This window comes from Eptatretus burgeri, chromosome 1, assembly GCF_056783735.1.
Source record: "Eptatretus burgeri isolate ZD-2024b chromosome 1, Ebu_testis_v1, whole genome shotgun sequence".
Lineage (NCBI taxonomy): Eukaryota > Metazoa > Chordata > Myxini > Myxiniformes > Myxinidae > Eptatretus > Eptatretus burgeri.
The window spans coordinates 50,505,475-50,522,897 of NC_140961.1; the positions used below are offsets into that span (position 1 = coordinate 50,505,475).

The window sequence follows — 17,423 nt, forward strand, 5'->3', positions numbered from 1 at the left end:
ACCACCCATCCCTCCCCCATTAGCGTCTGTGCCGTGTCCGTGATGGAGTTATGTTACTGATTTATCAATTCATGCAAAATACCTTATAGTGGGGCAGATAACGGCAATTTTTGAGAGGAATCGTGCAAATGATACAAGCATCAAATTTGGCACATTTGTTCTCCAGGGGATTCTAATCAAATCTGCCTGATTGGCCATTTGAAAATCCAAATTTTGAAAATAAAAATAAAAAAAAATTCAAAAAGTCAAGATCATGAATTGATGTTGGACGCTGGCTAAGATTGGTGAATGTTTGTTTTGGAAAAATCATTAAAGATGTTCCAAGTCTGCCACGCAGTTTTCTTCCCTTTACTGCGGAAGGCAGACACGTCGTCACATCCAGTGAACGCATGGAAGTATGGGATCCCACGAGCTTTCTCAGGCCCAATTGCAGAAACTACCTCATGGACTGGAATACATCTCTGCTTAGCTCCTTGGCCAAAGGCAATCCACATGTTCTCAAGACCTAGTTCCTGTAAGGATGGCAGTGCAGATATTGCTATGACGAGTACATCCGTATCATTAGCCTTAATGATAATGGACTTGCTACCATCTGTCGATGCATCCCTGGCGTGTACAAATATTCGAGTGTCAGCTTCTTCATGACAACATGGAGACACAGTGTTGAGTGACTTCCTTGTCATCCTACGGTTGTTGAGTGACATTTGAATGAGTTGGCCATCATCCCGGTCAGTGAAGTCGTTTTCCCCCTCTGCCAGTCTGTTGCTTTGTTGTCCCCAATGTCTGCTGCTTGACCTTGTTCTCATTAACCACCGTCTTTGAAATTTTAAGGATGGAAGCAACGTGACGCTCACTGTATCCCTCTGCCAGTAAATCCAGAATTGAACCCTTCTTTTCCTCACTCAAAACTTTTCTTTTCAACTCTTTTGGCATGGTCAATAGTTTTTTTTTTTTTTTTTTTTTTTTTTTTTTTTTTTTTTCCAATTACTTTTGAGGTACTACTAGCACTCTTCTTGCCATCCAGCTGGTCCTATTCCAAGAGGATAGTGATGACCACAGCAGTGGTTTTTATACCTTTCCTTGTTAAATATGATTCGGTTCAGGTGATCACCTAATCAGTACCTCACTAAGTAGAATGAGGTGTGTCTGTTGGAATTCAACAGACACTGGAATGGAATGGCTGCCATACATGTTGAGATGCTGATTTAATTTTTTTTTGGAGTGGTGTCATTTTTTCCAGAGCTGCTATGTATGTATATATATATGTATGTATATATATGTATGTATATATATGTATGTATGTATATGTATGTATGTATATATATGTATGTATATATATGTATGTATATATATGTATGTATGTATGTATATATATATATATATATATATGTATATATATATTATACAGGGTGCCCCAAAAAATGTACTCTTTAAATGATAATAAATGTGTTGTTTATTGACTTAGAAACAAGATTAATGGATAAATGCATGTTTACAAATGCTCAAACTGACGACCATCACGTTCCAAACACAGCCGATGACGCGGACCAATGGATTAATGTTGGAATGTAACTTTTCCAATTAATTGGCTTCAAAATGCGATGGGCGCTTGATTTTGGGATTCCTGTCTCACGAGCCATTTGTCGTACAGGTTTCCGTGGGAATTGGTGGAGGGTTTCCAGCAATTGATTTTCCTTTGCGGGGGTGGTTGATGACCGTGGTCTTCCTGAACGCTCCTTATGGACGTCATGCACAGTTCCATCTGTTTCAAACTTCTTAGATCTGAGCAATGGTGCGTCACGTTGGTGGATCTTTGTGAAAATGTCTTCTAAATTGTCTTTGCACTTCCATGATGTTTTCGTGCTTCCAGTAGCACTTTATGATCAATTTTCTTTCTTCAAAACCTAGTCGTACTTCTGCCATTATTTGGGTCAATTTGATCTGATAAAAAATGAAAAATTTGAATGAGTTATGACGAGCCAAAATGTGAGTACATTTTTTGGGGACACCCTGTATGTATGTATATGTATGTATATATATATGTATATATATATATATATATATATATATATATATTACCAGTATTATTATAGTGGTGCTAGGATTCATTTAATACTAGAATTCATTAAAATTATTATTACCATTTTTAATATTTTTATTTTCATAATTTTTTTGTAATCAATAAAATACGTTTTGTGCGCACATTTTGTTTTTCATTCCTGTATACCTACGTGTGTATAATATTATTTATATATATATATATATATATATATATATATATATATATATATATATATACATATATATATATACAGTCATGCGCCACTTAACGACGGGGTTACGTTCTGAGAAATGCGTCGTCGTCGTTGTGCGAACATCTTTTTTTTTTTTTTTTTTTTTCTTTTCGTATTCGTACATCGTACTTACACAAACCTAGACACCTCGGCTATATGGTATAGCCTATTGCTCCTCGGCTACAAACCTGCACAGCATGTTACTGTCCAGAATACTGCAGGCAATTGTACCACAATGGTAATTATTTGTGTATCTAAACATGGAAAAGGTATAAAAGTTTAAAAAAAAAAAAGGTACACCTGTATAGGGTAGATTATATGTAGATTTTCTAAACACTGTACACTTGGGCTACACTAAATTAATTAAAAAAAAATTTTTTCTTTCTTCAAGAATAAATTAACCTCAGCTGACTACCTTTTTTTGAAAAAGTACAATAACGATAAAAAGTACAGTTTCGCAAATATATAAACCAGTAACATCGTTGTTTATTATCATTATCAAGTATTATGTACTGTACATAATTGTATGTGCTATTTTTATGACTGGCAGCGCCACGTCGGCTACATTACTCGGCGATAGGAATTTTTCAGCTCCATTATAATGGAGCTGGCCGATCCGTCGTATATGCGATCCATCGTTGCCCGAAACGTCGTTATGCGGCGCATGACTGTGTACATATATATATAGTTATGTGCCTGTGCACGTCACATGTTTTCGCATCCAGGAACAAAAATTTCGAACCCATTAAAACTGCACTTGCTGGCTTGAGTGAGCAACTTTAACCACTCAACCACGGTGAGCTTTGCATAATAAACCGTTTTGTTTTTTTCAAAAAAGAATTACTTAATTTTATCATGAAGAGGCCATCAAGCAGAAACGGGACTTGGATTTGGAGTGCCTCTGTAAAACAAACCTACAAGCACATTTTGTGCATTGTATATGGAATGATGAAAGTGCACCGGTAATAATGACAACTGTTATATAAGGTCCCTCATTTTTCTGGTTGGTTTACGTCATTGAGCACGGTGATTGAGATGCACATTTCAAAACTTGTACTGGATGTTTCCCCAACGCGGATTGCACATGACTGCACTGTATAAAAGGCGTAACTAAAAACGCCGGCTCGTGTTTATTTTACCTATCCCGAAACATTTCCTTCCGTCTGAGGACTGGCCCTTTGCTTGTCCTAATAATTGTCGATTTATCACAATTCAGTGACTTCAATCTGTGCATATTTCTTGCAGCTGCTGTCTTACCCATTCTCCACCCTTATTGAGGCCAAGAACTACTTGATGGAAACGGTTTGCAACATGGGCACTCGGTGGATCAAGGCTGCACTGCCGCTAAATCAGATCAACACCATCATCTTCTTCTTCATGATCAGCACATTTACCATTGACTTTCTTGGCTTTATTGTCCCCCTCTTGATATTCTACCTGGCTTTTGGTGCGATGGTAAGCATGCACCTAAAAGTTTTCTTTTCTTTGCACTGTGACTCAAATATTACATAATATATGGACTCATTTTCATTGCAATTTATTTCCAGGTAGTTTGCACATTGCGTATCGTAAGGCAAGGCCGTGATTGGGCTGAATTCCAAAAGCTCACCGATGTCTTGCGGCAATATGACCCTGACCTAAATATGGAGGAGGTTCAGTCATCGTTTTGCTGGAGCCATTTGGAGCCCTATCTGCACTTCCTCCTTGCCACCCTGCTGGCTGTCATGGCATTTCCTGTAGCTGACCAATCATGGCTTCCCTGTGCTGAGTTTGCTTTTCTCTCTTTCATTTTGGCATTGACAGGACATGGTGCTGGCCAGGTGGCAGGTGTTGTGGGGTTATTCGCGCACCATGCTGTTTTTGCCCAACTATCCTCTGCCGCCTTGCGAGGCCTTGATGGTACACTCTTACCCGAATCCATGGCCTGGATTGTGAAGCCACTTGTAAAACCATTGTTTACCATACCGCTTGGTAGCTCGATAGCTCTGATATTTGGCCTTCCTGCTGTGCCGTACATGTACCTCATTTACTGCTTCTACCGCATGGCGAGTGCCTGTGGCTTTCGTGGCATATATTCTCAACTTGTGCCACATCTGGTCACCTTCGTTTGGCTTGAGATGCTCACTGCATTCCTTCAGGTCATGGCACCTGTAGGTCTTGTCAGAGCCGCTTCTGGGTTGTTGCTCTTCTTCTTTGCATTACCGGCCTTGCTTCTCGGCCTTTTCACAGCTGCGGGATACGCAGCAGTCCACTGGATCATCGAGCTGGAGTTGACCAAGCTCGGCGTGACGCTAGCCCTTTGTTCTCTACCCCTTGTCATCCGCTATTGGAAAAATAATGCTGCACAGCGGTCTGCAGTCACAGCCAAAGACAAACCGAAGCATGATGCTGCTTGGTGAGTGAATCTCAAGCCCATGTTAATTATCTCCACTTTTGAAGTCTGTGTCCTTGCAATTTAGAAGGGATTTGTTCCACCTCTCCTTTTTAAATATGAACAAATTATTTATTTTTGTTTCCGACGAGCTGTTCTGTTGCAGCAAAAGAACAGGTTCGTCATTGTTGACCGTGATATGAAGTCTGGCAAGGATTTTATAGATTGATTGAATTATTGATCAACCTGTCATTGGCCGATAAAGATGCAATGACAACGTTTTTTTTTTTTCTCTGTGTATAAACCCAAGGTCGAATGCCTTTTCTGGCGAATGTGACATGCAGACCATTTTTGTGTTGATCTCTTCACATAGGCTCCTGCTCTTCTGGTGCGGTGCTATCATGGCTCTTTTTTTTCTAAACGTGGTGAGGTTTGAGGGTGCTGTGCATGACGACAACAGGCAGCTGACTCTGCTGCGTTACAGCACCCTTTGTGGTCCTGAAGCTTGGCAAAGCAGCAGCGTTGCTCAGACCCAGGAAAGATGTGCTCACTTGGAGGGAAACTGGTGTGTTCGGAGAGTTTTTGTTTGGCATTTATACACCACAGAACAATTCAGACATCGGTAAAGGCCGTTGGATCCGTTGGTCCTGATTTGTGCCAATTCATGGATTATTCATTTTCTAGTTGCAAAATGTATGAACGTTTTGGTAATTTTCTCCTTCTGACCCACCCATGGTGATCAACCCAGGACTATTGGGGGTATTTTTGTATGAATGGTGAATTTTAAATTTGTTTTTATTGCATGTGGGATGGTTTAATTTGCCAATACAGGTTTGTGTGTTGTGTCCACATGGTGCTCCCCCACTTACCGGTGTGGTGGGATCTTTCAAAAGATACTGTGGATCTTTTTAAAAGTCACATGGCACATACCTAGGGTCATCAGAAATACCAAATAAGGAGGAGATTGTGACCATACTCTGTGCAGAGCGCTGATGCTGCTTCAGCAGTCTCCTTGGCTATTGGGCACAATCCTGGACGGGTCGCCGCTCCGACGCAGGATACCAGCAAGCTGGCACTCATTTTGCCGACCTCAGAAGTATGACAGGCCGAGTTAACCCCACCTGGTATGAATTCAACAGCTGAGCGGGATTTGAACTCGGGACCCTAGGATCCCAAGCCCACCACCCTAACCATTAAGCCAACACCAGGCATACACCCTGACAAAGTAATGGTTGTGGCAGAAAAGGACATTGGCCCCAGTATGGCATCCTGTGGAAAAGGAAGGGGGTGGGTGGTGGTGGTGTACGGAAAGCTGATTAAAACATTTTGGAGGAAAACTCTGAAGAATGTCGAGGGGGTGGGGGGGGAGAAAAATCAGTGAGCCAGACATGATGAGGACTTTTGCCATTTGAAGATCACTTGCCAAGAAATATTTGATGCAAAATGTCATTAAAAGTCTGTGGAATGTCCACGAGTTGATTTGAGACGTGAGGCGTCTGCCTTTTGTTATTCTAGTCCCAGCATGTTCAGGGTGGAAGCCAAAACTGGTGCTTGGTGAGTCCAAGTTTTATTTATTTATTTATTTTTCCAATAATAGTTTCCACAACCTTTCAAACTATGGGGTGTTTTTCACCATTGCTGCAGGGCAAGGATAATGTGTACATCATTGTGCAGTGGACCCTCCAAGGTAAAAGCCAATATTGAGTCGTCCTTACGGACCACGGCCTGGAGGATGGCATGGACAGCTTTAGACTGATTTGTTTGAAGAGTTCAACAGGCTGTAGACTGTTTTATGAAGTCCATGACCCTTTTGTTTCAATGAACTGTAGCACAGATGTCTGCAGTTCCTGCAGTGGCTCAATAATCGAAGAAGCTCTTGGTGTTGAGGATGTGCATGTGCTATTGGTTCGCCACTTCAACTTGCGATGCAGGAATTAACGTGTCCCACAGGCGGATATTTTGTTCAGACAGGCCGCCTGACATTAAGCTTTGGAAGACTCGACGCATAACGTGTTCTAAGAGGAACAGCCAAATTGCATAACTTTATCCCAGAATATAATCAGGAAGAACATTGCCTCCACCCATAGTGTAGTAGATAGTAGAAAAATCATGCAAATTATGATACAAGCATCAAATTTGGCATTTCTGTTCTGCAGGGCTTTCTGATCAAATCTACCTGATTGGCCATTGGAAAATCCAAATTTTGAAAAATTTGAAAAAAAATAAAAACTTCAAAGAAATTTGAAGTCACAGCTGGCTGAAATTCTTGAAGCGCAAATGAACATCCCAGACAGAGAACCAAGGGGAGATGCACTCATCATTGATGGCTCAGCACTGATCAATGCCCTACCTCCACGCACTTCAAAGATATTTGATGACTATGCTAAAGAAGACATCATCCCAAACGTGGAATCCTATGGTGCCAGGTACGAGAGGGTGGACGTAGTGTTTGATGTGTACAAGAAGTCGTCTGAAGTCCGAGGCAAGGTCTAAAAGGGGGCAAGGAATCAGAAGAAGAGTGACAGGAACCAGTAAGACCCCAAGTAACTGGAGGAGCTTTCTTCGAGATGACAGCAACAAGACTGAGCTGTTTCACTTCCTTGCGGAAAAGATGTGTGAAGCACAGACGGCAAGCACAGTCATTGTCACAAAAGGAGAAGATGCTATTAGCAACACAAGGAAGTCACTGGATGCTGTGTCCCCATGTTTTCATGAAGAAGCTGACAGTCGAATATTTGTACACACCAGGGATGCAACGACGGATGGTAGCAAGTCCATTATCATTAAGGCTAATGACACGGACGTACTCGTCATATCAATATCTGTACTGCCATCCTTACAGGAACGAGGCCTTGAGAACATGTGGATTGCCTTTGGCCAAGGAGCCAAGGCGTGATGGATTCCAGTCCACGAGGTAGTTTCTGCAATTGGGCCTGAGAAAGCTCGAGGGATCCCATACTTCCATGCGTTCACTGGATGTGACGTTGTGTCTGCCTTCCGCGGTAAAGGGAAGAAAACTGCGTGGCAGACTTGGAAGGTCTTTGATGATGTTTCTGAAACATTCACCAATCTCAGCCAGCATCCAACATTGATTCGTGATCTTGACTTTTTTTTAAAGTTTATTATTTTTTTTTTCTTTCAAAATTTGGATTTTCAAATGGCCAATCAGGCAGATTTGATTAGAATCCCCTGGAGAACAAATGTGCCAAATTTGATGCTTGTATCATTTGCACCATTCCTCTCAAAAATTGCTGTTATCTGCCCCACTAATAGTGCAATATTTAGAGGTATGACTTCAATATTACACTTTACTGGATTCCAGCTCTGTTTACCTTTTGACAAAGTAAAAAATTTAAGGAGTCTTATCCTAAGTTGTTGAAATGCTCAAAAATATTGCTTTCTGGGATTGAGCGTCACTTTTGATCAGAGGAATCATCTGAGGTGTGACGTCGCTGTCCTGTCCACCATTTTGGCATTGTCTTCTGTCTTGGGTGCAGACCCTATTGTGTTCATGAACCGGTGTGATTAAGCCATCCAATGGGACCATACTCTGTGCAGAGCGTTGGTGCTGCTTAAGCAGTTTCCTTTGCTATTGGGTTCAATCCTGGATGGGTCGCCACTCCGACACGGTACCAGCATGCTGACACTCATTTTGCCGACCTCGGAAGGATGACAGGCAGAGTCAACCCCACCTGGTATTAATTTAACAGCAGGTGAGATTTGAACTCAGGATCCTGGGATCCCAAGCCCACCACCCGAACCATGAAGCCAACACCAGGCATACCGGTGCGATGTACTGCCGTTATAACCGAAATGATGTAATATGGTAATAAATCATCGTTGCTGAAGGTGATGGTTGTAACACATTTGATCACTCACCCCGCGGTGCAGCTGCTCCCATTTGCAAGTTGTTTGCCTCGGGTTGAATCGTCGTAACTTCTTTGTAGTCGACACAAACATTTGTCATCGACCATCATTGCTTTATGATGGTGGTTTTTTGTTTTTATTTTTTGCAACCGGCTTCTTTTAAAAAATCTAAATCTTTTAAAAAGCAGGTACAACCGGTGCTCTGGTTGAGTAATTTGGCACTGATCTGGTTTTAATTTGCTTCACACAAATGTCTGACAAGATGGTGCGTAGGGTTGCACACTTACTTTGAGCTTTCTCATTTGGGTTCGATTCCCAACTATAACCTGGCAAATTGGTGCCTTTGTAGGCAGAGCAGTTTCATCACAATGTGCACCCTCCTCACTTGGTTGTACCTTAAGGCGGCTGTCCTGTCTGCAAGTACAAGTTGGTGGGCGTTGAGGATCCCACGGTGTGTTTTGTGAAGTTGGTGGGTTATTGCCGGCACCCTGGAACAAATTGCACATTCCACCCCAAATCACCATTGGCCAAACGTCGTGCCTGGCCAGCCAGTATGTGCAAGGCTTCAGCCGAAAACTCTCCCTGGTCGTCCGCATGAGGTCGGGTTTGTCAGACAAACTTTCAACCTTGGACAAATCCTCTTTCACCTGTACAAACATCCAATAAACTTTTCCAAATCTGCAGGAATATCTTTTTAGAGTTAATATTTGGGGGGCAGGGGGTGTTGGCAGGAAGGTAGGCTGTAAGGGGAGGAGGCGTGTGTTGGGGGGGGGGGGTGGTTAACATTTGGACTGTAGTACTACTTCAATAGCTGTTACTGATGTTTCTGCTTTTCCACACTTCCCCTGACATGCTGCATTTTGTTGCATTATCAGGGCCATTATTATTTGCAATTGCAGTTTATTTTATTGGACTATCTATCATGTGATCGGCTTCATATAACAGGCTATGAAAACATATTTGACCAAGCCGACTATAATATAATAATCAGTGGCACGATGGATATGCCATCGAACAAATTATTGCTTAATGAGATGCGGGAAGAACGGAACCTGCTGTGTGTTGGGATTTTAATGAGATACTCGATTGACTTCTACCTGATTTCCCCCCCCCCCCCACTGTTGCGCGTCGGCAGGGTGACGTGGGTCGGCCGCTTGCATATGGTCAGCATTGTGGAGACTGAAAATTCACTGGAAACATTTCTGGAGCTGTTGCCGTCACCTGTTGCCAACTGGTTACGCTGTGTTTACGGAGAGAGGTAGTCATTTGGAGGAGAACGAATTGCCATGTGCTTTCACTTTGTGGATTGAAAGTTTAATTTGGTGTTTAAAAAAAAAAAAAAAAAAAAAATTCTGTGTAAATATCTGTCAAAGGTAGATTGGAAAGGTGTTTATAATGCATGGCCTGTCACATTGCAGGTATTCCTCTTGCAATACTGAGGAACAAAATGGTGGTGCTGACCCCACCAATGAGACTGCTTGCCAAATGAGCCACCGAGCCAGTCACGATTGCCATGTAAAGCTGCTTGGTCAGTACACGTTCGAGCTTTTGCTTGAGCCTTTGGATTCCCCAGAAGCCGAGCATGCGGCAACGGGGTCGACGGCCATTGGAGAGGTTGAGGAACCCATCAACCTGTGGGCGGCCCTGCCAAATTCCTTGGATCGCCTCGTCAGCCTTCGTGGTGGTAACGAGTTCCGGCAGCTCCTACTCCGTGTTAGAAATGGGAATCTCATTCAGGCAAGTCCTCATTAAGTTTGTCTGTTTGGTGTTCCTATCTGAACACTTTACAATGCCGGCTGCCATTCTGGGTTCAAATCCGTTATGCGATATTGATCTACCTATTGCTGAGTTTAAAAAAAAAAACAAAAAAAAAAAACCATAAGATAAAGGACCGGTTTCCCCCCTGGATGAGATGTGTAATTGAAGCCCTTTGCTAACTTGGTTTGAATTTTGAAAAATAAATCTTTGCCTCCTGTGGTTTGCACCTTAAACTTGGTGTTCAAGCTCTGGTGAATTACAGAACCCCTTGGAGGGTTATTGATTCAGGTGGCCACATATCAAATTAATTAATATGTATCGTCGCTGTTCAACTTTTTGAAATTGAGACAAATTGCTCATCATTGAACTTTGTTGAAGAATGCAAAGTGAAATGAGCAAATTGAGACAAAGTCCATTGGCAGCACAATCGACTGCATTGTGATGTCATCACTTTGGGTGTCTACCGTCGGTCATGCAGACAATTTTTGAATTTGGTACGATTGCTCTTGAAAGGAATTCACAAGCTGTATGCGGTGGCCCAACTGCTCATGAATAGTCGTGTTTTTTTTCGTAATTTTTGCATTAATTCAATTATTTTGTAACCTTGTTCTGATTTTGGAATGTACTTCCAAGCCCATGACTGTACTCATGCTGTATCATTCTGTGCCTGTCCAGCCGAACCCAATAAGACTGGTATTTTGAGCTTGGTTTAGTTTTGCAAATTGTGTTGAAGTAGAAATGTGTGTCCAAGTCTGCAGCTTTAAAATGTTGTTTTGAACTGTGCCCCCCAAGGTGGTGTTTGTTCTTTGATCTAATACGATTGTTCACCTGTTTGCTCGTTTCTCTCGTCGGATTTTTATTTGTTTTATTTACCATTGACTGACTGGTCAATCCAATGTGCTCTTTTGAGGAGCCCTCTTGCAATGTGGGGTCAAATGGTGTAGAGACAGGCCTCGGCTTGCACGTGGAAGCTCAATTTTGTCTTGCTGGAGACGTCTTCTGACACAAACATGTCCAAGAATGAAGCTCAAAGTCCATTTGGGGTTATTTTTGGAGGGATCTCGAAAAAAAAAAAAAATTGGCGTAACCTTGTTGACCAAAACAATAGATAAAAAAGGAAGCTATCCTCTTGATGAAGTCCTGTCATTCAAGCTTTTGGATCTCACTTTCTGCCATGATCTTTTCTGGGAAAGCCACATTTCTTAGCTGGTCTCCAAAGTCAGTTGCCGACTGGGCATCCTCCGTCGTGCAAAGTCCTTCCTTGGCACACCTGAGCTTCTAACCATTCACAAAACTTTCATCCAGTTTGATGGAGTACTTCTCCCCCATCTGGGGCGGTGCTCCTGCCTTACACCGAGCTCGACTTCACGCTGTCGAAACCAAAGCATTTAGGATCATTGCAATCTCTTGTGATGAAGCTGAGTCTTTGGGTCTCTTTCACCGTCAGCTCTCTGGCCTTACCCCCACCCCCCTCTATCTGTGCTCCCCCCCCCATATTTCTGCAGGGTGCTCAAGATCTGCCAGCACCCCCCTTCTTGTGAAACTCCCCAAATCAAGAATCACTGCTCACCTTCACTCTTTCATTCCTCCTCTTCTTCTCCCCCCCTACCCCCCTGCCTCTGGAACAAACTCTCACACTCTCTTCAATCTCACTCTTCCCTCCAGATCTTCAAAACAACTGTTCACCATCTCAAGTCTTCCCCCATCCAAAACCATGATCTTTTCTACCACCATTAATCCACCCCAAATCAACCTCCTTCAAACTCCCTGTTTTCCTTCCTTGAAAGTTCCTGTAGTGTCCATCGTGTTTACGCCATGTACCCTGCTCCATCTCACTCCCTTGCACACACAGATCTGATGTCCCTGTTCCCCATTGTTTTGTTTCCCTCTTGTGTCCTGCTTCCCTTGTTATATGTTCTGTGTGCAAGCTCTTCAATGTATACCAAAAAAGTGTGATGTTTTTAATACATTTGTTTTGTGCAGTCTGTGGTATGCGAGGAAGTAAAACTATTGTCAGTTCATGAAGTGTAGAGCATTCGATGAATGTCCAAACCTCTTATCTGCAGCTCAAACCCAAAAAGGTGAAATGTATGAATAAATAAATAAAAGTTTGATACCTTGGGAGCATGCTCTACTGCATGCCCCAAACAATCGGGGACGTCTTTTCCCCTTTAAGAATTTGGGGACAAGGGGCAGAGGTGTTCTGCAGGTGAAAGATTTTAGCCACGACAGCCGGCACTTGCAGCGTCATCACTCACGAGTTACTGGTACCAGACTGGCTTGTGTTCAGCCATACCTGCACAATCACTACAACATTGTACATGTACCGATTGGTAAATATAGTTTCAGGCATAAAGATGAGCACTTGAGTGCCAAGGATGCGGCCATACTAAAAAGTTTGTCAAGTCATCCAATCTCTTAAATTCCAGGTGATGCAGAAAAAGAGCTCTTGCTTCAAGTTTTGCAATTCTTCCTGGTGAGATTATAAATCTTTATAATCTTGGAGAACAATCAGATGTGCATGAGGGAATGTTTGGACAGACGTCTTACTTAGAACGAAGACTTTGTCACTATCGATGAAAATCGTGCTTCGAGAACTTGAACTTTAGTTGGGAACAGCGCACGGCATCGTCATCGAAGGTCTGGGGAAAAGAAAGATCGCTTCACGTAGTCACAGAAACGGAACTGGTTTGCCATATAGCAAGTATCTTCTGCACTTCCATCAGGAAAGTGACACGATCGTGTAACACCTCATTCTCAACCTTGCCGTCGTCCAATGCAACGTCTACAACCGGTTGGTCCCAAAAGTGTCAGGTTTTTCCTTACCCACCATGTTCACTGGATTAGTCATTCATCCTAATCTTGTTCTTCAAAATGAAAAACGAGACGTATTTTGCATCCTCTGAAGAGGTTAACACAGCCATTTCCACCATTTGAACATTTTGGACTGGTTTGATGACATCTGCGCAAAGTGGATTGAAGACGTGATTGTGTAGCATCACATGAATTCAGTTTGTCAGGTCATGTTTGTAGCTCGGGTTGACTAATGTCGGAATGACCCGATGTCTTGTGTTTTGGATAATTTAATGCTGTATAATCTTCAACTTGTCATTTTTAGGCTTCCATAATAACTTGTCCTCGGTTGTGGGAACTTTTTTTGTGTTTGTCCATGAAAGAGAGGTAACAGAGGGTGGAAGACAATATCATGGAAAGGGAATGAAATTGAGGAAGATTAAAAAAAAAGTGAGTATTGAGACAGTGGGGTATTGCTAATTTAAAACCCTGGAGGTAATAGTGATATCAAACTGATTGAAGGTGGTTCCACAGGCAGGAGAGGAGACAAGAGCAACATTAACAAAGAATGGAGATCAGCAGTGAGCCTTAATTTGGGAGATTTCACAAGGAGGAAGAGACTTGGGACCACAAACCTTTACAGACCAATCAGCCTTCTCCCAATCATCAGCAAGGTGATGGAATCCATCATCGCTTCAGACATGAAATCCTTCCTCTTCTCCAATGGCTTGATTTCCAATCATCAATTTGGTTTCAGACCAGGTCACTCTACCCTGGATATGCTGCTTCTGCTCTCCCATCAATGGATGGAGGTCCTCAATGCCAGACAGGAAATCCGAGCCGTATCCCTGGACATATCACGTGCTTTTGAGACAGTCTGGCACCCTGCCCTACTCACCAAACTCTCTGCCCATGGTATTCAAGGCCATCTCCACTCATGGCTCGCAGACTTCCTCTCCTGTCGCAGTCAACGTGTGGCCCTAAATGGAGTTCTTTCATCCCCTCTTCCTGTGCAGGCTGGAGTTCCTCAAGGTAGCGTTCTGGGCCCTGTTCTTTTTCTGGTTTTCATCAATGATCTCTCGGACTCTCTGGAAAATCCTCTATTTCTCTTTGCCGATGACTCCACCCTCTGCCGTACCATCTGTCATCCCTCAGACCGGCAAGCAGCAGCTTCTTCACTCACTGCAGATCTGGATAAAATCACAAACTGGTCCAACACGTGGAACATGTCTTTCAATCCAGACAAATCTCACACTCTCACTATGTCTCTTCGAAAGGACCGTTTACAAAACCCCCCATCCACTTTCTCAACAATCCTCTGGAAGAAGTCTTTTCTTTCAAGCTTCTGGGTCTCACTATCTGCCATGACCTTTCCTGGGAAAGTCACATTTCCAACCTCGCCTCAAAAGCCAGTCGCCGACTGGGAATCCTCCGTCGTGCAAAGTCCTTCCTCGGCCCTCTTGAGCTCCTGACCACTTACAAAGCTTTTGTCCGTAGCCTGATGGAGTACTGCTCTCCCCTCTGGGCTGGTGCTCCTGCCTCCCACCTTTCTCGGCTTCACGCTGTCGAAACCAGGGCATTTAAGATCATCGGCATCTCCCGCAATGAAGCTGAGTCTTTGGGCCTCTCACTCAATCACCGCAGGCTGGTCGGTGGTCTTTCTGTCTTCTCCCGACTCCTCTCCAGCTTTGCCCCCCTGCTCTCTCTGCGATTTGTCCCCACCACATTTCCACAGGGCGCTCAAGGTCCGCCAACAACCCCCTTCTGGTAAAACTACCAAAATCACGAATCACTGCTCATCTTCACTCTTTCATTCCTCTTTTTTTTCCCGCCTTTGGAATAAACTCCCTCACTCTATTCTTTCCCATTCTTCCCTCCAGGCTTTCAAAACAGCTGTTCACCACCACCTCTTATCTTCCCCCATCCAAATCCTCGATCTTTTCTACCCCCGATAATCCACCCAAGCCCACTTCCTTCATTTCTCCTGCTTTCCTTCCTGAAAGTCCCTGAAATGTCCATCTTCTCTTCGCCATGTTCCCCGTCCCATCCCCATCCCTCTCCCTTCCACAGTTCACCTAATGTGTCTGTTCCCCATTGTTTTGTCCCTTCCACTCCCGCCCCTCTTGTCTCATGCCTCCTTGCTGTGAGTTGTGTGTTAGCTCTCATACGAGCCTCGACCAAGGTATACAAAAAAAAAAAAAACCTGTCCTGCAATGAGCCAGCAGGCAATGTCTGTCTGCCTGTGTTGGATGTGCCACTTTATGTACTGATCCATAGTATTTTGGAGGTGATCCTGATCCTCTGAACTTGACCCTTTTATCCCCAAGCCTTTATTTTATTGTAAATCGACTGTCCGTCCATCTTAATCCATGCTATCTCCTGAATGGTTTTGCAGAAATTCACCAAACTTGGTAATTGTGATCACCATATGGACAATTTGATGTATCCATGGCAACGTTTTGAAGGTGCAAGAGAGGAATAATTTTAAGCTCCACCCACTACCCCCCCCCCCCCAGTGTGAGGTCAAAAGGTCAATTGTTAAAAAAATGCAATTCCAGACATTTTTAAATGATCAACATTGGATGCCTGATGTTTGTAACAATTTTTGGGTTTGATCCCTGGTCCATGCCCCAGGATGAGGGTTAGGGGTCAATTTTCTTTTTCTCTGTTATTTGGTAATAAATTCCTGATATCGATTTGAATAGTTCCTGGTGGAACTTTTTTTTTTTTTTCTTCCATATTTAAACTGTTTTTGGTGGGAAGTATGGGGATATGTGATGGTGTGCCACCATCAATTTCGCTCCAGTTATATTTGGAGTCACCTCAAAACATCTTGAGTACTTCAAGCCCCAGCCAGGAACAGCGAACTTCGACATAGGGTCGAGGACTATCGAGGCCGTTCCACAGGAGCACCTCAGAATGCTCTGGAAGTTTGAGCAAAGAGTGAACAAAATGATTGCAAGTGTCGGTGACTATGTAGTTTTGGTTTTCATTTTTACCGTCTGATGGTGGGTGAAATTGGGAATCCAACACTTTTTGAGGTCAAAGGTCAACTCAAGGTCAAACTTCTAATCAAATTTCATCAAAAAATCATCATTTTTCATCCAATTGACCTGAACTTTGATCAAGATTGTGAATTTTAATCTTAAATGGACAATTTGATGTATCCATGGCAATGTTTGGAGAGGGTGGTGGATTTTGCAAATATCATGCTCTGCACGATGTATTTTTCTTGTTCGTTTATTTTTGAGCCAATTGGGATGTAATATAGTTGCAGCTCTGCATACTTGTACTAAGTATTTATCCAGTGTGATTTGCCTGTTGATTTAATTGTCCTGGAGCCAGTTTTGATACTTTGTTCATTATACCAGGTTGGCATGGTGCTGACAGGTACTGACCTGGGCAAAAGGCAGCCTGTGTTCGACATCCAAACCATTCACTGCCTTGACTGTCCCGACAGCTGGGCTGGGCCTTGGCGCAAGCAGAAGTACGATTGGTATGACACGGTGCAGCGAGCCATCCGCTTTGCCTTTAACTTTTTCTTTGCACCTGTTCTTACTGCTTCGAGCAGCTAAAGCAGAATTCAGTGCTACCCCCCCCCCCCACCCCCTGCTCTCCTTAAATGCCTTGCTAATCTCGTGATTCTTGAAAAAGGTACAATGCATTGCACTTTAAGACCTTGTAGCTTACCAAGGTTTTGATAATGGTCAGGTGGTGGGCTTTTTGCTTCCATTTGCATTTTATTTAATTTTGACTCCCCCCTTGTATTCTTTACTCCCTCGATTTATTTTCCATCCTTGGTTTTTTTTTTTTTTTTTTTGGACCCTGAGTTTAGATTAATGTTGAGGAAATATTTCAACTGGTGATTAATGCACTGGATTCCTGATTGCTTGAAATGATTTCCACCGTGCAAACCTAAAAGTTGAGGTGGTGACGTACAAGGTGAGAATCTGTGACGCGCATTGTTTCCTTTGGGGGTTGACGGAGCGGTTTTGGGTGACTTGTGAGTTATTTTTTTTGGTGAATGCTGGCTAATTTTTTTTTTTATTCCCTTCACTGAAGGTTTGCCAATTTATTCAAAGCAACGAGTTGCAATTAATGTCTCGTTTCATGTAGCACTTGTGAGCAATGCAGGTGACCTTCCAGGTTAACCGGTATGGACCCTGTTTTTATACAAGAAATATGCCTTATTCATTGGGGGGCTTATTTAACCTCTTCCTTTTGTTTGGAGTTGCAATGACCTTTGACACTGGATTCATGTTTGCACTGCTTTTGCATGAGGAAGCACCAATAATATAATTGTACAAAGTGAAATTGTGATTAAAGTGGTTGAATGTGCA

The 17,423-nt window shown here is 42.9% G+C and overlaps 1 protein-coding gene across 6 annotated transcripts in view; it reads left to right on the forward strand.

The window, feature by feature from the left end:
- LOC147034465 (wolframin-like) overlaps window positions 1–17,423 on the forward strand; it is a 29,363-nt gene extending 11,940 nt beyond the window's left edge. For 5 of the 6 annotated variants that reach the window (XM_085883676.1, XM_085883679.1, XM_085883681.1 and 2 more), the window contains exons 7-12: window positions 3,540–3,749; window positions 3,842–4,689; window positions 5,039–5,230; window positions 9,668–9,790; window positions 9,951–10,269; window positions 16,455–17,423. In XM_085883676.1, coding sequence (XP_085739802.1) covers window positions 3,540–3,749; window positions 3,842–4,689; window positions 5,039–5,230; window positions 9,668–9,790; window positions 9,951–10,269; window positions 16,455–16,658 — 1,896 coding nt within the window. In that variant the 3' untranslated portion in view covers window positions 16,659–17,423. Of the gene's footprint in view, window positions 1–3,539; window positions 3,750–3,841; window positions 4,690–5,038; window positions 5,231–9,667; window positions 9,791–9,950; window positions 10,270–15,889; window positions 16,428–16,454 lie in introns of those variants that run through there. The other variant, XM_085883690.1, reaches the window with a different exon arrangement.